Raw genomic sequence first — 23,078 nt, 5'->3', positions numbered from 1 at the left:
CCTTGTTTCAAAAGCCTCAAAAAGGAAGAAAAAAGGAAATAAGGATGAAATGAGAACATAGTTGAAAAACGTGACACATCACAGGACACTCAACAACCTGCCTGAGCATTGGCGTGGGCAGAACATGGCAAGGCCATGGGTCCTGAGCCGATGGAGGGGGCTGGGAGGGAGGCTTTGCTGCTGACTCGGCTGCATCACCAACAAGCATGAGGGAAGCACCTAGAAAGCCGTTCCCAACACTTACCGCACTCGTTGAATTTGTCCTTTAGCATCTTCCATGTGAAATCGAATGGGAGCTGAGGGGGGGGGAGAAGAAAAGGGAGACTGATATGTGATTAAACCAAATCCTAAGGCACACCTTGCAGCTGGCTCTGAGGGCCATGCTAGATTTCTCACTATACGGAGAAGCTGGCTGCCCTTCAGACTGAGGCGATCAGCAGGGAACTAATAGATCCATGTGGGACAAGGCTGTGAAGCGGCACAGCCAGCTCCCTCCCTGGGGCTCTGCCTGTGGGAGCACTGTGCAGGATGGGACACCCGGGCCTGTGGTGCGCAGTCCACAGTCACTAAATAGTGGCTAAGGGTGGCTGAGCTGGGGAAAACAATTCCGTTACAGCCACTTCTTTCCCTGGATCATTGTGCAAGACACAGTGCCTCTAAGCGATCAGAAACTGGAGTCTTTGAGCTCAGAGTTTGCTCCATATTCTAGCACAGTGAAGCAGCCCAGGCTCTTCCAGAACCCACAGTTCTCAAATTCCTTACTTGTCCCACTAGCATAAAACGTTTGGGACAGGGGCAAGGAGGTGTGGTCCCCTTTGAAGGGCGTCACATCTGACTTCATCCTGCTGATCTTTGCCTCCCCTGTCCCCTCATGCTCACCACCACCAAGAAGTTCCCCAAGAGCCACTTACATTTCTCACAAATATCTGGCAGGCCTTCCGGGCCACCCCAGGAGCATGGCCTCCAGCTCCACCAAAGGAACCTGCGAAGCTTCCTCCAAAGTTGCCACGCTCCATCTCGATGGCACGGTCAAAGCTGGCACCGCCACCGCCACCCATGGCCAGGCCCATGCGCTCAATGCCAGCGCCCAGGGCCGGGCCCATGGCGGGGCCCATGCGCTCGAGGCTGTTGGCACCCATGCGCTCCAGGCCCATGCGCTCGAGGCTGTTGGCGCCCATGCGCTCCAGGCCCATCCGCTCCAGGTTGTTGGCGCCCATGCGCTCCAGGCCGGTGGCCATGCGATCCATCACGGGGCCCATGCGCTCCAGGCCAGCCCCCATACCTGCGGGTACCATGCGCTCCATGCTCAGGCCCATGCGCTCGATGGCAGGGCCCATGCGCTCCACGCCAGAGCCCATACGCTCAATGGTCTGGCCCACACGGTCGATGGGAGCGGCCATGCGCTCAAGGCCGAAGCCCATGCCGGCACCCATGCGCTCCACACCAGAGCCGATGCGCTCCATGGTCTGGCCCATGCGCTCAATGCTGGAGGCCATGTGGTCGAGGCCCAGCGGGCCCATGCGCTCAATGCCGGAGCCCATGCGCTCCACGGAGCCCATGCGGTCCATGACCAGGCCCATGCGCTCGATCTCGGAGCCCACGCGATCCATGCCATGGCCCAGGCCCGCGCCCATGCGCTCCATGCCAGCACCCCCGAGGCGGTCAATGCCAGGACCCATCCTCTCGATCCCAGGGACGCTTCCTCCACCTCCACCTGAAACAGGGACACAAAACACAGGTGGGTGTCAAGAACTTGAGCGTGCGTGTGCACAACACACCAGACCACTTCAGCTCATGGGCATGGATCGGGGTAAAGGCCCACCATAATTTGCCATTAAGACACCCCTCAAATGTTGACAACAGCTACAGCTGGGTGGTGGGCACATGGGGGCCTCCCAGCATTGTCTCTGCTCTATGCCACAGCTGAGATTTCCATAACATAACTTCTAAAGAACACTCCTGTATGTGTGTCTGTGAGGTGCTAGTGTCTGTGACAAGCTTTGTGAACCATGGATGTCAATTCCTGAGACCTCTGAGGTTTCTCCATCAGCAGACACTGAGAAATGCTCCAAGGGGAGTGATGGACACCCCCTACTCAGAGGGCCACCCAGAGTAATGAACAGGAGTTACGTGGAGACAAGTCAGAGTCACTCCCACCTTCCCCTCTAGGATGCTCTGCTGGGGGCCACTCTGGCTGCATTTCCTCAGCACTCCCAGGGCACAGAGAAAGGATTTTCAGCCACACCATCAAGCAGAGGTCAAAAAAACACACACCGAGAGATCCTCTGTGTACAAATGCACACAGCTGGCCACTTTTGGGGACCTTATTGTCAGGGAAACCAAATGACTTGCTGGCTTTGGAAAGAAGATGTTGATGGCACTGCAGAGTGGGCTCTGGTAGCGGCTGGGGGTCAGTCAGCAGAACAAAGGGACGCCCCCACCCATGGTGCTTGCAGCTCTGGAAAGCAAGGGTCTGGCTCCATCAGCAAGGCCACCCCTTTCCACATGCCGAGCTTGGGGCTCCTCCCCGAAACCCTGCCGCTTGCCTCTGAGAGTGGCCATCAGCCCAGAGCCAGCCTGTGACTGACCCAAGCAGCCTAGTCAAAGATACCAATTCAAGAGGAAACTCAGCAGTTTCTCTAACTGGCTCTATAACTGACCACGGCCAAGGTTCTCTGCTGCTCCGTGCCTACTTCCTTAGCTGCACAGCAGCACAGTGAGCGGCAAAAAGCAGGCCCAACTTTAAGAATGTGTGACTTTCAGAGGGGAGATGTCTCAGAACTTCCCCACAGTATAAGGAACCTAGCGAGAATGGGCACTATGCCCAAAGGCATCAGAAATGAGGTGCGGTGGCTGGGTGTGGTGGCTCACGCCTGTAATCCCAGTACTTTGGGAGGCCAAGGCGGGCGGAACAAGGTCAGGAGTTCGAGACCAGCCTGGCCAACGTGGTGAAACCCCATCTCCACTAAAATTGCAAAAATTAGCCGGGCATGGTGGCGTGCGCCCGTAGTCCCAGCTACTTGAGAGGCTGAGGCAGGAGAATCGCTTGAACCCAGGAGACGGAGGTCGCAGCGAGCCGAGATCGTGCCACTGCACTCTAGCCTCAGCAACAGAGTGAGACTCTGTCTCTCAAAAAAAAAAAAAAAAGAAAAGAAAAGAAAGAAAAGAAAAGAGGCAGGGCAACTCCCAATGCCAACAGAAGCAAAAAACTGGGAGGAAATGGTGCCGGTGTGGAGTTCCAGAGCCAGCCCAACACAGAAGTCAGGAGGTGAGATGCCAAGACGCTCAGAGGGAAAATCAGGCTGAAAAAGTACATTTGGGCCAGGTGTGGTGGCTCACATCTGTCATCCCAGCACTCTGGAGGTGTGCAGGTCACTTGAGGCCAGGAGTTTGAGATAAGCCTGGGTAACGTGTCAAAATGCCATCTCTACAAAAAATAAAAAAATTAGCCAAGCCAGGTGGCACGCGCCTGTAGTCCCAGCTACTTGGGAGGCTAAGGTGGGAGAATCGCTTAGGCCTGGGAAGTCGAGGCTGCAGTGAGCAGAGACTGCGCCACAGCACTCCAGCCTGGGCGACAGAGCAAGACTGTCTCCAAAAATACTCAAAAAGTACATTTTGTTCTCAGTATCCATAAAGCTGTGTATGAATGAAAGATTCAGAACAAAATGTTTCCAGCACTCATCACTGGGCGATGGGGCTTCAGACCATACTTTCTTCATATTTTCCTATTGAGTACATGTATCTATTTTACAAGCATTTATTACATGTTGGGTGGTGTACTTTCAGTCTTATCATCAACTCTAAGGAAAATATATTTACTTTTAGGAATTTATAATGTGGAAAACAAAACCCCCAAATGAGAGGTACTCTAACAATGAGGATGGCCTGCCTGTGCACAGCACATGCAGAAGCACTCTTTCACATGCATTCACTCTCCACAACATCCCTGAAGCAGGTACTATTACACCCCCATTTTACAAATGAGTGCTATGAGAAACAGAGAGGTTCAGTGACTTGCCAAACATCACACAGCTAGAAAAAGGCAGAGCTGCTCCCACCCCAGGCAGTCTGTGTCAGAGCCCGCATTTCTCACCACTAAGCTCTACGGTCCCCAGCGATAACGGCCTGTTCTAAAAAAACAAAACATCAAACTAAGCGGTTCCTACCTCCTCCCTGCTTTGCAATGATCTCTCCTCTCTTCAGTGCATTACTTAGGATTTCTAAGGAAATCAGGAAGAAAAAAAAATTAGCCAAATTTCTCTATGGCAATAGAAATGTGCTCATTACAGATTCCAGAGTAGAAATACTACTAATAAAAATGACAAGATAAAGGGAAAGGGGTTTGAGAAACACACACAGACAAGATCATTTTACAGAGAACTAGGAGAGTCCTTGATGCTGGGTCACGATGCCAAGACCCCACGTAGCTCCAGACTCTGAGGCCCAGCGTGCGGGGTCACCTGCGAATGCACCCAGCAGAGACTGGAGTCATGTGCATTCATGAACTGAGAGCCAGAGCAAGAAGGGGGCGCCATCGGGTCTTGCTCAGTGGCAGTTTTCTAAAGCTGGTCCAGGCTCTCAGGACTGAGGCTTCCTTGCCTCACCTGAGCTGGAAACTAAGCCCCCACCCCCACCCCAGCCAACTTCTTGTTCAGAAGACCGCCCAGCATCACCCACTTGGAGCCCACATTTATCCACCCAGAGGCACCTCTCATTATCATAGAGCAAATAAAAGCTGCAGCTCCACGGACAACCTCAACGCTAACAAATGAGCTCTGCGCAGAAATCCTTGAGCATGCCAGCCCTGCCTGAAATGAGCTGGGTGTGCTGTGACTAGGCAACATATAAGGTTTCAGGAAAATACCTAAATGCACCCCCTGCCAAGTATCCAAGTATCCCAAACACAGTGCTGCTGCTCACTTGCCCACGGCTCACCCACACCTCTTTAAGGTTTGTCTGATGCTATCATAGCATTACCTTTCCAAGCTTCTGGTCCATCTTTTGCTATGTAGAAGACACTTGTACCCACCTGCTCTGGTCTCAAAGTATATGCTCAGCAACTTGGACATTAGCCACGAGGCACATTTCACTTTATGACCATGGCCACGAAGCCATTAAAACCTGTCCCCTGGTTGCGCAGTGGCTCATGCCTGTAATCCCAGCACTTTGGGAGGCCAAGGCGGGTGGATCACCTGAGGTCAGGATCAGCCTGGCCAACGTGGTGAAATCCCGTCTCTACTAAAAATACAAAAATTAGCCGGGTATGATGGCAGGTGCCTGTAATCCCAGCTACTCAGGAGGCTGAGGCGGGAGAATTGCTTGCACCCCGGAGGCAGAGGTTGCAGTGAGCCACTCTGCAGAGGTTGCAGATCGTGCCACTGCACTCCAGCCTGGGCAACAGAGTGAGACTCTGTCTCAAAGAAAAAAAGAAAAAACAAAAAAACAAACACCAAACAACAACAAAAAAAGCACCTGCCCCCCGCACAGCTGCTTCTTATATCCCAACTAACTGCCGTGGGACAAGGTGGGAAAGTTCACCAAGAGACACAGACTTCAGTCTACCAGCAGATACAGCTCATTCTCCCGGGACGCCTGCTATCCTACCCTGGCATGCCTGAGCCGGGGCTGGCTTTCCAGCACCTAGACCAAGCTTGTTCAACACGTCTTACTTTGCTTTGTTCTGTTTTGGGCTTTTTGGCAGCCTGAAACCATGGTTTTTAAGTTTCTGTCTCTAGTAATAAGTGGAAAAGAGGGATGAGGAAGGGGCTTTACTGATCCAAACAAACCAACTGAGAACCCATGACTATATTCTCCCGTGCACACCCCTGAACTAGATCAAGCTTTCAACTAACACACCTGCAAGACAGCTGCAAAAGCTTTCAACCAACATGCCACTGATTTGAAGAGAATGGCGGAATTCTCCCATCGGCATTCACAGGCCTCCCCACACTGACCACAACTGGAGCCTGTTCTGCCCACGCTCCTCCCCAGCCTCACAGAGACCTGCACCTCCAACCTCTGCACCCGACGCCTCCAGCCGCTCTATCTGCGCACACCTGCTGCCTGTGCCAAGCCCACTGGGCCCCCTAGCAGAGCCGATGCCCTGAGCAGCAGCATCTAGACCAGTGTCTGGCAACCCTTGTCTCCACCAGCGTCCTCACTAGGCCACTTGGATGCACAGACCTCTGGCGATGTCCCAAGCCACCCTTAGTATTGCCTCAGCTGCACCTCATCCTTGAAGGTCAAAGACCACAGGCCTATCCAAATTTTTGAAGCAGCAAGTACAGCTGTTTGCACAAAGGAGTGCAAAGATCTACTGCCTAGGCACAGGAAGGGGCACCGAGTAGGAAAGCACTATGGAAAGGAGCACCACAATGATTCACCTCTCATGGCAAAGGACACAGGAAAGAGGTCAAGAATTGAATCTTGAAAAACCAACCCAACCACTCTGAGAACCTGACGAGATCACCTTACTCATGTAGGTCTGATCACAGCGGCAGCAGGGAATTCCGGGACAAAGAGATTGCACAGTCCCAATCACAAAGAAGGTGTAACTGCAGCGGGAGAGGTGGCGCCCTGCTGGTCAGGACAAGAATGGTTTCCTGTGGCCACATGAAGTGACCTCAAAGGCAAGAAGCCCACATCCACCTCTCTGTGTGCCACTCATGTGCCACTCCAGAAAGTGGAATTAGGCGACAGGTGCTGCAGAGTGGCAAGAAGCTGAAGGCTCTTAGCAAGAAAAAGTTCCTACAGAAGTAAAGATGTCTTTTTTTCTTTTTTTTAAATTTAGAGACAGAGTCTCACTCTGTCGCCCAGGATAGAGTGCAGTGGTGTGATCTCGGCTCACTGCAACCTCTACCTCCCAGGTTCAAGCAATTCTGCCTCAGCCTCCTGAATAGCTGGGATTACAGCATGCACCACCACGCCCAGCTAAATTTTTTATGTTTGTAGAGTAGAGACGGGGTTTCACCATGTTGGCCAGGCTGGTCTCAAACTCCTAACCTTGTGATCCACCTGCCCAGCCACATGCCATCTATTCTTGCCATAGCTATCCACAAATTAGTATTTGCAGGCAAATGACAGTAAGTTTTATTTATTTATTTTTTTTTTTGAGATGGAGTCTCACTCTGTCACCCAGGCTGGAGTGCAGTGGTGTGACCTCAGGTCACTGCAACCTCTGCCTCCCAGGTTCAAGCAATTCTCTGCCTCAGCCTCCCGAGTAGCTGGGATTACAGGCACCCGCCACCATGCCCGGCTAATTTTTGTATTTTTAGTAGAGATGGGGTTTCGCCACCTTGGCCAGGCTGGTCTTGAACTCCTAACCTCGTGATTCACCAGCCTCGGCCTCCCAAAGTGCTGGGAATACAGGCATGAGCCACCGCACCCGGCCAGTAAGTTTTAAAATATTTTTTGGCTGGCCGCGGTGGCTCACGCCTGTAATCCCAGCACTTTGGGAGGCCGAGGTGTGTGAATCACGAGGTCAGAAGTTCAAGACCAGCCTGGCCAAGATGGTGAAACCCCATCTCTACAAAAATACAAAAAATTAGCTGGGTGTGGTGGCATGCGCCTGTAATCCCAGCTACTCCGGAGGCTGAGGCAGAGAATAGCTTAAACCTGGAAGGGCAGAGCTTGCAGTGAGCCAAGATTGCGCCACTGCGCTCCAGCCTGGGCAACAGAGCGAGACTCTGTCGCACCAAAAAAAAAAAAAAAATTTTTTTTTTTTTTTTTTTTTTAAATACACTGCTGGCCAGGCATAGTGGCCTATAACCCCAGCACCTTGGGAGGCCAAGGCGGGAGGATCACTTGAGCCCAGGAATTTGTGACAAGCCTGGGCAACATACAGAGACCCTGTCTCTACAAAAAAATAAAAAAAATTAGCTGGGCATGGTGGCATGTGCCTGTGTTCCTAGCCACTCAGAGGCTCAGGTAGGAGGACTGCTTCAGCCTGCTACAGTGAGATTGTGCCCACTGCACTCTAGCCCGGACGACAGGGCGAGACTGTCTTAAAAAAGAATCTTGCCCCTCTGATGAGCTGAAGGACGAATCTGATGACCACCTTTCTAGTGCCTTCATAAATTTAAAGAATACAGCTAATATAAAATGGACATCAACAGACCTGGCGTGATGGCTCACACCTGTAATCCTAGCACTTTGGGAGGCAGAGGCAGGTGGATCACTTGAGGTCAGGACTCAAGACCAGCCTGGCCAACACAGTGAAACCCTATCTCATTAAAAATACAAGAAAATGAGCTGGGTGTGGTGGCGCGCCCCTGCAGTCCCAGCTACTCAAGAGGCTGAAGCAGGAGAACCACTTGAAACAGGGAGGTGGAGGCCACAGTGAGCTAAGATCGCACCACTGCACTCCAGCCTGGACAACAAAGCAAGACTCTGTCTTGGAAAAAAAAAAAAAAAGAAAAAAGAGGAGGAAATTGCTCTGCCACCTAACCAAAACTGAAAAAAAAATTTCTCTGCCTACAAATAGGCCTAAATACTCAAGACCTTCCAACTTCAGAAAACCTCTCTAGTCGGTCTAGATGCCTCTTTCAAAGGCATCAGCAAGTGCACAACTCACTCCATCCTGCTAACTGGACTGGACACCACAGCACCCTGGGGTAAGGAAACTCCTGCTCCAATTAGCAGGGCCTTGAAACACGCTCCAGGCCTAGGGAGCCAGAAAGTCAAGTACACGCAGGTTTCCATTCCCACAGCCTGCACAACCTTATGCCAATTTTTAAAAAAGCCATCTGAAAAGACTTAAAGACAAATAATGCTATTGATATAGCAATAAAACACCAAAAGACTTAAATTTTTTACCTAGGTCTACAACAACATCTTTTTTAAAAGCTTAAGAAAAAAACAGCTGACTCTAAGAGAGCAGGGACATCAGATAAGCCCTGGCAGCCTGCACCCCAGAGGGCAGACCCCAGCCACTGAGGCCCACAGGGCCTTCTTACTCATTCCTCTGCCAAGAGGCTCTCCAAAGCTTCGAGATATCCCCATCTCCTTCCTGGCAAAGTCTCTTTCAAGTCCTCCACCCATGCCACGCTCCATCGCTGTGGAAACATCACCCTAGGCCTTTCCAGGAATACCACTGTGTCTGAGACATCAAAAACAAAACCAAATGTATACACACGACAGCCACCACCAAGTCAGCATGTTTAACTCTTCCGCAGGAAACCATTATTCATTCTTTATTCCCTAAAAAACAAAGTCACTGCAACTGAATGCCTGAACAACCTACCTAACATTAGTCCATCAAGGACCAATGAACAACTTCTATTACAGCCACACAAACCACACATACTGGGTACACCAAGCACTCACTACCACAGTAACCAAGAGGTCCCCTGCAGTGCAGCTAAATCAAACGTAGGCTGCAGAAGGTACCATTTACTGGGCACTCAACACATGCCCTACCCCAAAGGCTTTGTGTATAATTCCATCAACTCTTCACAACCATGCCATGCACGCCTGTTACCCTCCACCACCACTACCACTTTACAAAGAAATTGAGGCTCACACAATTTAGTAACTTGACCAAGGTCACATGCTGGTGAGGTGAGGCAAAGGCTGGGACTCAAATCCAGTGCAAAAGCCCATCCTCTAATAAAGAAGCCTGTGCCCTAACACAGAAATGCGTGTGCACGGCGAGAAGTATGTCTGCACAGAAAGACTTCTCTGCTGACAACTGCAGTGGCAGCATCTACATAATGGGGTTTGGGTCACAACTTTCTCATATTTTGTAAGGTTCTTTTTTTTTTTTTTGAGACAGGGTTTCACTCTGTCAACCCAAGCTTCCAAGCTGAATTGCAGTGGCATCATCATGCTTCACTACAGCCTCGACCTCCTGGGCTCAAGTCATCCTCCCACCTCAGTTTCCCAGGCAGCTAGCACAGGTGTACGGCACCATGCCCGGCTAATTTTATTTTTTGTAGAGAGGAGGTCTCACTATGTTGCCCTGGCTGGTCTTGAACTCCTGAGCTCAAGTGATCCTCCTGCCTCAGCCTCCCAAAGTGTTGGGATAACAGGTGTGAGCCACTACACCCAGCCTTACAATGTCTTTTAAAACAAAGGTCCTAGCTTCTGCCGGGAAAGGCCCACCACAGTGGTCACTTGCTTGAGAAGCCTTTCATGATTCCTACTGCTGGCCACTTCTTTCCTTGTGCATCCATCTCATGCAGGCTGAAACGGGGATCACACTTTTCATGCTGCGAGGTCCTTGAAGAATCTCTCCCTCCCATGCTGAGAGGGCCTTGAAGAATCTAGTTATTATTAGTCTCACTCCTTAGAAATGTCAGGTAAGACAGGTGCCATGTAATCAACACCTTGCATTATACAGCCAGAGTCCCTATCTTTCAATAAAATAAGCAATTCCATTAGAGATGTGGCAGCAGGAGCAAATTATGAATTAACAAGGACTGGCTGCCAATGGTGGGCTTAACATTCCTAGTTTAAATTAACCCAAGTGACCTCACGGTTCAGCTTGCTCCTCATGGGTGCTATCTCCTGGATAGCAGAGCCCAGGAGTTGGTGGCGGTGCAGGGGGGGGGACGGGGGCAGGGACAGAACCCTGCAGCCCCGCAGCGGCATCCTCATGGAGTTCTGCTGCTCTCCTTCCATCCTGCCACCTGTCTGCAAGAAGGCAGCACCCCACTCCAGACAAGCATGCCACAGGCTGGCATCAGCTGTTGGCAAGGACCTCACAACTCATCTTGCTGGCTGTCAACAGGGCCCCAGAGCTCAGGGAGCACCATGAACTCCAATTTATACCCACAAAGGGTAGCATTTTCACTGTCAAACATTGCCTCACAACAGTCAGTTTTTGACATTTAACAATCTCTCTCTTTTTTTTTAATGTTAATCTCAACGTGTTGGGATTACAGGCATGAGCCACCGCGCCTGGCTGACATTTAAAGATCTTTTGATTTACATTTTCATAGCCACTCTATCAAGATTTGACTCATGCTAAGTGTGGGTCCTGGGAACCTGCATGACCAGCAGTCTGATGGGAGCACCCATGACCATAATGGCTACACTCTAGTCATGAATTAACATTTCATTAAACCCAAACGTCTGCTTCAATTCTTCCTCCAGTGTGATGTACAGTTTCCTTGCAGTGCCCAAGGACTCTAGAGCTCATCCCACCCAAACCAAAGAACGCCGATCAAGTGGGAAGGAGTCCCTGTTCTCAGCTGTAGAGGGTGTGGGGAGCACTCTGAGTGCCATATCTCAGAACATCTAAGAACAGTCTAGGAACACAAACTCCATTTGTGGTTCTCCAGAGAATCGGCACTTGGAATCCTTTGCCACCGCGTACCCCAGGCTCTGAATCCTGACTGCGAGATTACACCTGCCAGTTCACCACCGACTGTGTCACATGGCTCACCACAGCTCCCAGGCCAACCCATTCTGATTTCCATCTACTTATAAACTCCATCACTCTACTCCTCACAGCAACAACTCAAATTCCCTAATGACTAATCTGTTCTTTAAAAAAAAAAAAAAAAAAAAGAGATGGGCTTTCGCAGTGTTGCCTAGGCTGATCTTGAACTCCTGAGCTCAAGCAATCCTCTTACCCCAGCCTCCCAAAGTGTTAGGATTACAGGCGTGAGTCGGCACACCCAGATTAATCTGCTGAGTAACATTTTACCAAGCCAGATTTCTGAAACTTTTTTAAAAAATTAAAATCCCACGCACACACAAGTTACAGGCAAGCTTGAATGTACACTGGAAACGCAGACCTTTGCTTTACTACTAATGGTGACGACTTTCCTATATCCTTTTACCAGCTTCTAGAACAAGGCACCCATGAAGAGGGCAACACACATCATGCCCCACTGCTCCCTGTGCACCAGAAGAAGGGCCTGATCATCAGGGACAGCCGCCTTTCAAGCCTGACAATGATGTCTGTCCTTGTACCATTTTCACATCCTTTGTTATGGCAGACCCGCAAAGGAAGGTTTATACCTAAATCCCTAATGACTTCCCATTCCAAGAAAGTTTCTGTGTAAAAAAGCAGCAGCTTTCTTGTGGTGAAGGGGAAGGTCAAAGAGTCACCAACACATAGAGGATTTCAAAAAGGAAAATTTCCAATTTCTCATGCACACTCTACAGCCCTGCTGGTGCCCTGGGCCAAGTGCTGTGCTGGAGGCACTTCTAAAAGGCACGATTCCCACATGATGAAGTGCCAGGCTCTGGAGCCAGACAGCCTGGGTTCACACGCAGGCACCACCGTTTACCAGTCACTTGACCTAGACATGTCACTCTCTGTGCCTCAGTTTCAGATGAAACGGGGATAGCAGTACGTACATATCATGTGGTTCTCACATGGACTAAATGAAATACTACATTGTTATTATATTATTATATTTCTGTTAAAAAGTTGGGGGCGGGGGCCGAGCACGGTGGCTACCGCCTGTAATCCCAGCACTTTGGGAGGCTAAGGCGGACAGATCACATGAAGTCAGGAGTTCGAGGCCAGCCTGGCCAACATGGTGAAACTCCAGCTCTACTAAACATATAAAAATTAGCCAGGCATGGTGGTGCACACCTGTAATCCCAGCTACTCAGGAGGCTGGGGCAGAAGAATCACTTGAACCTGGGAGGCGGAGGTTGCAGTGAGCCAAGATCGCACCATTGCATTCCAGCCTGGGTGAAAGAGTGAGACCCTGTCTCAAAAAAAAAAAAAAAAGTTGGTGGAGGATTTGAATTATACTAAACCAGAATTTGCATTATGTAAATGCTAAATTAAAAGAGCCTGTGATTTTTATTAACGCCTCTACAGACAACTTGCAGCTGGGGCAGATGATCAAGAACTACCCTTTCCAGCACTCCCAGAGACAGACAAACTTGATCACAAACTTTAAAGAATCCTTCATACTCGGAGACCATAACCACGAACGTGTACATGCTTTTTAACACTGTACTCGAAAATTACTGCAGAGCTTGGGAACACAGGACATCTCAAAAGACTAGCGACCAAGTGAAGTAAGTCTACTATTACGTCTAGTTTTTTAAATATTTAAGGCAATTCAAAAGACATTTGATTCGGTTGAAAAGCAGAAGTGAGAAACCACTTATTCAGTGGGTCTGCAGCCTAAAAGTCACCTGAGAGGCAACAGCCGGCAAAGGGTGGGTGAAAGCAGGAAGAAAACACGATGCTTACCATTTATCCTGCCCATGTTCATCCCAGATCCAAATCGACCCATGTTTTCCATACCACCACCGAAGGGCCCCTCCATTCCTGCAAGAGAGGTTCACATTTCAGCAACATCCAACAAGACTGCTTAGACTAAGCAGGGAAAGAAAAATTCTATCACATGTTTTAACTGGGGTATTTTCTGCCAAGAACTTACCAAGTTTAACGGCTTTTGAAAAACAAAAAAATGCTAGCACCCTTGTTCAAAAATCACCCGTCTTCAAAAAGCTGGTCTGATCCAACCCCCTCAATGAATAGACAAGCAAAAAGAGGCATAGAGATGGAGTGGTCTGCCCAAGGTCACAGAGCTAGTTAGTGAGACAGCCAGAACCAAAAGCCAAGACACCCGCTGAAGGATGGACAGGCAGGAGGAAGTGATTTCCAGACTCAAACTGAAACCAAAGAGAATTTCATGCAGGGTTTAAACAAGCAAGAAAAGAGGAAAGAGAGAAAACTATGCCTAAAAGTGATTAAGCTTGTACTTCATTTTAAATTTCTTACCTCCCATTTTATTTATTCCAAATCCTATGCCTTCCATTCCCATTCCTTAAAAAGAAAAAGTCAATGCAAACTAAAATTATGTCAAAGCAGTAAATAACGTTTGAACTTAAAAAGCATAATTCCAAACCAGCAAATGAACTCAAAAGAAAATCCCTGATGACAAGTATATTTTATATATTTTGATCAGCAAGAAAAAAAGCCCTTACCATTTCAACTGTCAAATATCATATAGCTAATAATTTTTTTTTTTTTTTTAAACGCAGTATTGCTCTGTCACCCAGGCCGGAATGCAATGGCACAATCTTGGCTCACTGCAACCTCCACCTCCCAGGTTCAAGCACTTCTCCTGCCTCAGCCTCCCGACTAGCTGAGATTACAGGCACCTGCCACCACGCCTGGCTAATTTTTTTCTGAGGGATCTACATACTTTAATGACCCAGTCGGGCAGGGTTTTTTTGTTTTTTGTTTTTGAGACAGGGTCTCCTTCTGTCACTGAGGCTGGAATGCAGTGGCATGGTCACAGCTCCCTGCAGCCTCAACATCCCAGGCTCAAGTGATCCTCTTGCCTCAGCCTCCCAAGTAGCTGGGACTACAAGTGTACGCCACCACACCTGGCTAATTTTTTTTATATTTTGTAGAAATGGGGTCTCACTATGTTGCCTAGACTAGTCTCAAACTCTCGGCCTCCAAATTGCTGGGATTACAGGCATAAGCCACCACACCAGGCCTCAAGTTAGGCAGTATTAAACATGAAATAGAATTATAAGACACATTTTATGGAACATAAACTTTTTAGAAAATTTTAGGGAACAGAAGTAGATTTTTAAAAAAATCCCTGTTAAGGGTGGGCATGGTGACTCACGCCCGTAATCACAGCACTTTAGGAAGCCAAGGCAGGTGATCACCTGAGGTCAGGAGTTCCAGCCCAGCCTGACCAACATGGTGAAACCCTGTCTCTACTAAATACAAAGAATTAACTGGGTGTGGTGGCGCATGCCTGTAATCCCAGCTACTTGGGAGGCTGAGGCAGGAGAATCACTTGAACCCAGGAGGCAGAGATTGAGTGCAGTAAGCCGAGATTGAGCCACTGCACTCCAGCCTGGGCAACAAGAACAAAATTCCGTCTCAATCAATCAATCGATAAATCCCTGTTAAAGGTAAAATCTTCAAAATAAAAACCAGTTCCTAAAAACACCAAGACTTCCTCCCCAACCCCCAGTCTTTCTGTTTAGGTGTCAGACACGGGGTGTGTGTGTGTTTTGGGTCGGGGGGAAACGTTAAAACAGTCATTTGAAGTTGTGGCCCAGAATTTAAGTCAGCCCCAGGGTGACTCTGGAAGAGAGTCTAGGGATATGCAACACTGACAATGGTGGGATAGAGGGGCTTCCATATTCCAATTTCAAAGGATTCCAACAAAGACCAAAGTCTGAGGTCATAAAAATGACATATTCCTTAATAGAATCAAAAGACATCATTACACAGAAATAAAATGCTAAACAGCAAAGCCTGAGTTTATTCTACACATCAAAGCTTTCATGCAGGTTTTTTTTTTTTTGGAGATGGACTCTCACTCTGTTGCCAGGCTGAAGTGCAGTCATGTGATCTCAGCTCACTGCAACCTCCACCTCCCGGGTTCAAGTGACTCTCCTGCCTCAGCCTCCCAAGTAGCTGTAATTACAGGCGCACGCCACCACGCCTGGCTAATTTTTGTATTTTTAGTAGAGATGGAGTTTTGCCATGTGGGCCAAGCTGGTCTCAAATTCCCAACCTCAGGTGATCTGCCCACCTTGGCCTCCCAAAGTGCTGGGATCCCTGCCTTCTTAGAGACAACACTGTCCACCATGCTTCCCGTGACGGCCACGTTGTCACAGAGTGAGGCCCTCTCCATCTTTTTTTTCTGTCACCCAGGCTGGAGTGCAATGGCGTGATCTCGGCTCACTGCAACCTCCGCTTCCCGGGTTCAAGCAATTCTCCTGCCTCAGCCACTTGAGTAACTGGGGATTACAGGCATGCGCCACCACGCCAGGCTAATTTTTCTATTTTTAGTAGAGACGGGGTTTCACCATGTTGGCCAGGATGGTCTCAAACTCCTGACCTTGTGATCCGCCTACCTCAGCCTCCCAAAGTGCTGGGATTACAGGCGTAAGCCACCGTGCCTGGCCTCTCCACCTTTTTTGCATCTATCAATACCCCTAGCTCTCTAGCAGCAGCTGTGCAAACACCAGGAGGGCCCAAGGGGTCTTGGTAAGACACTTTTCAGGGCACTGCGACAGTGCTATGGTCCCGTGGTCAGGAGACCTGCAGCCTGTCACTAACTGACAGTGTGACCTTGAGCAAGATCAACTCTCTGACTTGCCTCCTCTTATCAAATGGTACAACTATTTCGGCTTAGAAGGTTGTTGTGAGGTTACAATGAAAAAGCATAATGACTTTTTAAAAAAGGACTCAACTTGTTAAAAATACAAAATACCGCCTTTATTCAAAATGAGGCAGAGATGAATAAAGAGGGAATTTTGTCCCAGTTAAATATTTATTCCATTTAAACTACTCAAAGTCCAGTTGCCCCAATAATTAATAATTTTCACTTCCCCAAACCACCATGCAAGGTGCACTGTCATTCTCACCTGCAGGACCTATGTTTCCCATTCCGATGCCTTTATTCAGGTGATTGGCATCAATGGGTTGCCCTCCTGGTCCTAACCCCATGCCAATACCACCAAGGCCATCTGCAAGGAAAAGAGAAAGAAGCTTAGTTTTCCCCTATTTAGCAAACCTTGACCCTCAAAGGAAAAGAGTGTTTAGTGAGTTGCAGCTATCCACTTCAGCCTACCCACCCCCCACCCACCAGTGACCCCAGGGCCCAATGCAAAATTCAACATCAGCACACTTGGAAACAGAGCCTTGTTCTGGCGTTTGGGATATGTGTGTATACAACAAAGGCGGCTGAAAACCAACACGGGAAAGTTAACAACCCCCACACTAAGATTCTTGAGAGCCTATTTGTTTCACTAACCCATGGACTGAGAACTGTCTGATCAAAAAAGGTGACTCAAGACATCAGGTGGCAAGCAGCACAAATGTGCCCAATCCCTAGTAGCCCAAAGGACGTTTCTCATGAAAAAACACATTACAAACCAGCCAATCAACATCCTGGGTGTACACGACTCTCTGAATCTGGGTGGTTTTAGTAACAATGAAGCTAATGTATGTATTCAAAGAATCTATCTTCCTTCCCCTAAAGCTTCCTAACCCACAACTGGATACCCAGCCCACACTCAACTCCATGCCCTACCAACACAGACAGGGACACAGAAATACAGGATGGTCTCTGGAAACAGCCAAAAGAGCTGACACTTGCAATATTTGGGGTAACCACCACCTGAGGCTTAAACTACTACCAGGTAAGGTTTTAAAAATCATAACAAGGGCAGGCGCAGTGGCTCATGCCTGAAATCCCAGCACTTTGGGAGGCCAAGGCGGGTGGATCACCTGAGGTCAGGAGTTCGAGACCATCCTGGCCAACATGGCAAAACTGCATCTCTACTAAAAAAACAAAAATTAGCCTGGCATGGTGGCACGTGCCTGTAATTGCTGCTACTTGGGAGGCTGACAGGAGAATCACTAGAACCCAGGAAATGGAGGTTGCAGCGAGCCGAGACCGCGCCACCGCACTCCAGCCTGGGCAACAGAGCAAGACTCCATCAAAAACAAAGAAAGAAAAAGGAAGAAAGGAAGGAAAGAAAGGAAAGAAAGAAAACAAAATTCATTTTAAAAGTAAATAAAACCTGCCACCACTTCCCAGGTGTTTAATCTGATTAACATTCCATCTTTAATTGCATAGCAACAGCAGCAAGAGATCACCAATGTTACTTACTCCCCCAAAGCACTGAAGGCTTTGAAGTCAAGCCTCCGAAATGGCTGGGAGACCAAGAGCCACGGATAACAGGCTCCCTGGAGCAGTGTTGCTCCTCCTCCTGCTCCAGCACAAGAGTCAACAAGACCCATCGCCATGGTCCAGGGTGACCACTGCTCAGGTGAGCACACTGACAATTTATTTGGGAAATGAGTATGTTATGTCCAGGAAATGCAATCCTTCTCTAACTAACGTTGCCTTTCAACAGATGAGCCTTCTCATGAAGCCACAGATTTCCCTTCAAGATACATCTGTCATGCTACCTTAATGCTACGCTGCAAAGGTGCTCTGGCCTGGGCTCCCATCCAACTCAGTGAGTAGGGCCCTGAGCTTGAGCTGCTGCTCCAGACCAGGCCCCCTCAACCCACCTGGTGGAGGTCACCCCAGCACAGCACACACAGGCCTCTCACCCTCACCCATCTTCCTTCTCCAGGAGAGCTTTACCTGCGCCAGTGATTCCCTGAGTCGTCCCACCGCTGTCTGCACTCAGGTTCTTGCTTCCAGCCTCTGGCTTATCTACGACTCTGCACTAATATGTGCCACTTCTACCTATGTGGTGGCCCATCAACTAGCCTTCCCTGTCCCAAGACAGATTTTCACCTGGGTCTCACCAACAGCCGATCCCTTTCCCCTCTGCATACACATTATTTGTTCAAGACACTTCACATACCATACAACTCAAAGTATTCAGTGGTTTTTAGTATATTCAGAGATATGCAACTATCGCTACCATTTAATTCCAGAACATTTTCATCACCCAAAAAAGAAATCCAACCTTATTAGCAGTCCCGTCCCTACTTACTCCTTCCCGGCCACTGGCAACCACTAATCTACTTTCTGCCTTTATGCATGTATCTATGCGGAGCATTTCCTGTAGATGAAATCGAGGTTCATCCACACTGCAGCATGTGTCTTTCATCCTGCTGCAAACATCTGCGTACGAATTTCTGTGTAGATGTCTAGTGTGCACTGCTAGCCCACATGGGACTAACCAATATCTTCTGAATTAGAGTGCAGCCTGCTTTTCATTCCCTTCACAGGTTCTGATTCTTCCTTCCCCAGGACACTTTCAAAATGCCTAACCACATCCTCTACATCCTGGTATTACAATCCTAGGATTACCACAAGGTAATCCTAACAATATCCTCAAGTTGTGAATCTCTGCTCATTTCTCACCCTGAAAAATCTATAGAAAAGAACTGGCCAAGAGAACTGAGGGCTAACCTGGCACAGGTTCAAGTGAAACCATATGGTAATTTTCTGTTTATTAGTATAACTCCAATTCAAACTCTCAGCCCTAATCACTGAAACACTTACGGGGAAGTTGTTGTGGACGCTCAGGAGGGAAGAAATCTCCTTTTGGTAAGGCCCTCTCATCCTGAAAGAGAAAGAAAACGAATAAATCTCAGTATCCAGTGCAGCAGTGTTTGCAATAGCAAAAGACTGAAATGGCCCCCCATGAAGAGAGGACCGGCTAAACACATTATCCACACCATGGAGTAATATGCAAGGGTAGAAAGGCATGTGGAGCGTGCTTCCTATTTTATGTCAAGGGGAAGGATCAAAAGACACATGGATATTATTGTGGGGGATGATGCGGACCTGGGCAAGAAGTCCAAGTAGGACTCACACTATCTTCACACTACCTTTTCATGCTTTTTGACTTTTGAGTCACGTGAATCTATCATCTATTCAAAAAACTTACCTACTCTACTTAGAGTAATGAAAAAATTGCTTTATAGTTTCTTTTATCTTTTTCCTGAATTTGAGTCCCAACTAGATTGCCCTCAGCATGTTCTAGTCATGCCTGTAGTAATTATTATCTTTGGCACAGCTACAGCAGAGCAAATGTTTATTAAGATTGAAATGCCCCAACAGACCTTTAAAAGCTGTCTGAATCAATGACTTAATTATGTTCACAACAGATTTGATGCTAACCAAACATTATACTGTAATACTTTGAAAAACTGGAACCCCACATATATAACCATTTTTTGAAACGGATCACTTGCTCAACCAGGATACCCAGGTGACTTCCTGAATGTGCCATCAACAGTCAACTGTGCAAAAGGAAAAATATCTAATGCAGTCAAGAGCTGCCCTGAGCAAAATATTTTTTTTTTCTTTTTTTTTTTTTTCTTGAGACGGAGTCTCACTCTGTTGCCCAGGCTGGAGTGCAGTGGCACGATCTTGACTCACTGCAACCTCCGCCTCCCAGGTTCAAGTGATTCTCCTGCCTCAGCCTCCCGAGTAGCTAGACTACAGGCGCCCGCCACCATGACCAGCTAATTTTTGTATTTTTAGTAGAGACGGAGGAGTTCCACCATGTTGGTCAGGCTGGTGTCGAACTCCTGACCTCATGATCTGCCTGCCTCAGCCTTCCAAAGTGCTGGTATTACAGGCGTGAACCACCACGCCCGACCAGCAAAATGTTATTTCTCTCACAAATTTGCTCAACATACTGCACCCTATTTAACTTAGACTAATCCATAAATATTTTATAGTGGCTATGTGTACGCTCTTATTAATTCCACGTTTTTGCTAGACTTGAATATATCACAGAGAAAGATCCTACTGACTTACCATCTTGACGTGCATTGGTCTATCAAATAGCAGCTGGCCATTGAACATAGCTGATATTACAATTAAGGCTATTTCTTGCAATTCTAAAAATGTGCACAAGAGAAATACAAAAAGAAAGAAAAATACTCCAACTGCTACCAGTCCCTCTAAGTGATGAATTTATGAGCAATTTCAATTCTTCATTATACTTTCAACAATAAACATAAAAGGAACAATAAATAAAGCTGGCGGGGAGGACAAGACAACTTCCGCTTATTCCTTAGGTGTGAAGCTTCATTCGTAACCTTACAATTTCACCAAACCATCCTCTTAAGCAGTGGCATCAAGGTTCTCCGAATGTGGCCAATGGGCCAGGCATCTACCACTATCTAAACTGAAGGACCATGTTTTCTGGGTAAGACATGCAGTGACGGTCTTGTCTGAGTTGTATGAATGTGCTCCTGTGGGGTACTATCCATGGGATTAAAAACTCTAGGCTAAGCCTAGGGTCAAGGAGAAGTGGCCTCTTCCAAAATGATGTCTACTCACTGGAGAGAGTGAGGTCCTATAAGGATGTATTACACATGAAACAACAACCCCAGCTTCTCTCTAGTAGCACATTCTCTGGGCTTCCTCCTTCAAACCTAGACTCTTCTGAAAACAGTAGAAAGACTACTCATGGGCATATGCCCATGTTCTAACCATCCCCTCTATCCATACTGTATTGAATCAATTCCACCCCCAGAGAACCTTTTTTTTTTTTTTTTGAGACTGAGTCTCACTCTATCACCCAGGCTGATGGTATGCAGTGGCGCAATCTCGGCTCACTGCAACCTCCACCTCCCGGGTTCAAGCGATTCTTGTACCTCAGCCTCTCGAGTAGCTGGGATTACAGGCACCCACCACTGCGCCCAGCTAATTTTTGTATTTTTTAGTAGAGCCAGGGTTTCACCATGTTGGCCAGGCTGGTCTCGAACTGACCTCAAGTGATCCGCCCGCCTTGGCCTCCCAAAGTGCTGGGATTACAGGCGTGAGCCAGCGTGCCCAGTCCGGCCCAGAGAACCTTTTAATTCCACAGTAATGCATTCCCCCTAGTCACATAAAAAGCATGAATACACACAGTCACCTCTTCCTCACACAAACCTACATTACTAACACAGCAATTTAGGTCAAACTGTTCACAAGTTGAATTCCTACAGAAGGATACATATAGCTTGCACAGCTTCAATGGACTGTTCAAAAGTAACAGTGCCTATTCCACGACTTTTTCCATCTTTATCTTCAAGAATGTCTGCTCGGACCACCACACCAGCCATACTAAATACTTCCTTCAGTTTCTTCCAGCCAACTTTATAATCCAGCTAATCGAGAGAGAACAGGGTAAAAACCTCAATGTAAACATCTTAAGAAACACAACATTTTTACTACGTGAATGATACATGCTTTGGTTGGAAAAAAGTATTAGGAAATAATGTCACAAAAACTAATCAACTGCAAAGGAAATTTTAAAATAGGATTATAAAGCCTGGCCTTCACTGTAAATAAACTGTACTTATAGTAAATATACTGTCTCTTTTCTCAGAAACTTAAGTCACCTCATACTTCAAATTAATCCTCATTTTCTGAACATTTTTAAAAAACTGTTTCCCTGATAAGCTTTACGACACCCCACCCCACCCCACCTACTTTATTTTAAAAATATTTCCCCTTGCAGATGGCAGAGGTATTATCATTCACCCCAGACACAACAAGAGGAAGGTGTCAGTGCACTTCTGCTCATACAGTCTTACTCTGCACCAAAACTGCACAAAATAAACCAACAGAGAATGTAGACTCGGTTACTGCTTGTGGAAACACCTGCAAAACTCAGGAATCACAGCCTCAATGAGACCATGGTCAAGCCTGTGACTTAGGAATGCAGACAAAGCCCACCTATAAGGCTGATTTTTAAAGAAATCAAGAACACAACCCTTCTTTACATTTTTCTTCTGAAATGTGAGAATTACTTTTATAACATATTGACAAGGTCATTTCATAAAGTTCTGATTTTCTACTTTAGACGATGGTTCTGTTTACTTACATTTGCTACAAATACTGTGCTTCCAAGTCTTCCAGCCTGTAATGCATGGATAATCTCATTTGGGATGTTGGGATTATTTAGGATACTGGGTGGGATAGTAATCATTCCTGGGCCACCTGGTCCCATACCCATCCCACCAGTCGTAGCCATCACCTTTTGCATTGCTCTCCTGGCATGTTCACCATCAGGATCCTAAAACAAGCACAAAAGGTGTTACGTTTAACTGACCCAGTGACAACGCAAACCATGCTTGCCCAGTAAATGATATTCTCAAGACTTAGAAACTGAAAGGTTGTTTGGAAAGCATCTCTCAAATCTATTAAGAAGAAAGTCAAATGAACTCAACTACCAGCTTAGAAGAGTCCAGCTAAAGGAATAGGAAAGGAAGAAAAGGCATGAAATGTAGCACTAAAAACACAGCTCTCAATTGAACTAAGTAAAAAAGAAAAGCAGGGTAGGGAGGGAAACATGATTAGCTGATATAATGTAGAACCGCCAGACTGAAATTAGAGCTTCATGGGCTTGGTATAGCTGAATCTTACTAATTCATCAATGGGGTTTTGTAATTTCTGCAAACCCCATCAATGGCTTCCAGAAGTTTGAGAAACAGTTCTAGACCACACAAGCGCCCCCATCCTTCAAGTCCTTCAGGTGTTGGAGGCGTGTGTGTGAGGGCTGCACAGTGAAACAACATCTGGGAAGGTCTGTGAAGCTCTGTACTGACTCTCTTCTTCAACTCTCTGTCCTGTCAATTACCACCATCAGCACTAAAAAAGACATCATAACACATGAGAGACCTTAGACCCTACCACGCTTCACTCTGA

The 23,078-nt window shown here is 47.5% G+C and overlaps 1 protein-coding gene across 7 annotated transcripts in view; it reads right to left on the bottom strand.

Moving 5' to 3' along the window:
• The window catches only part of HNRNPM (heterogeneous nuclear ribonucleoprotein M), a 42,173-nt gene that overhangs the window by 1,801 nt on the left and 17,294 nt on the right, over nucleotides 1-23,078 (bottom strand). Inside the window, exons 6-16 of one of the 7 annotated variants that reach the window (XM_002828589.5) lie at nucleotides 22,408-22,446; nucleotides 22,255-22,290; nucleotides 21,382-21,535; nucleotides 20,196-20,245; nucleotides 18,930-18,990; nucleotides 16,324-16,425; nucleotides 13,700-13,744; nucleotides 13,166-13,243; nucleotides 4,167-4,220; nucleotides 912-1,714; nucleotides 245-296 (exon numbers count right to left, since the gene is read on the bottom strand). In XM_002828589.5, the coding sequence (XP_002828635.1) occupies nucleotides 245-296; nucleotides 912-1,714; nucleotides 4,167-4,220; nucleotides 13,166-13,243; nucleotides 13,700-13,744; nucleotides 16,324-16,425; nucleotides 18,930-18,990; nucleotides 20,196-20,245; nucleotides 21,382-21,535; nucleotides 22,255-22,290; nucleotides 22,408-22,446 (1,474 nt within the window). Of the gene's footprint in view, nucleotides 1-244; nucleotides 297-911; nucleotides 1,715-4,166; nucleotides 4,221-13,165; nucleotides 13,244-13,699; nucleotides 13,745-16,323; nucleotides 16,426-18,929; nucleotides 18,991-20,195; nucleotides 20,246-21,381; nucleotides 21,536-22,254; nucleotides 22,447-23,078 lie in introns of all 7 variants that reach the window. The other 6 variants (XM_009252719.3, XM_054538624.2, XM_054538623.2 and 3 more) reach the window with 6 other exon arrangements.

The sequence above is a fragment of the Pongo abelii genome, chromosome 20, assembly GCF_028885655.2.
Source record: "Pongo abelii isolate AG06213 chromosome 20, NHGRI_mPonAbe1-v2.0_pri, whole genome shotgun sequence".
Classification (NCBI taxonomy): domain Eukaryota; kingdom Metazoa; phylum Chordata; class Mammalia; order Primates; family Hominidae; genus Pongo; species Pongo abelii.
The sequence above is the reverse complement of the archived record's forward strand: the minus strand, read 5'-3'. Positions and strand labels throughout refer to the sequence as shown.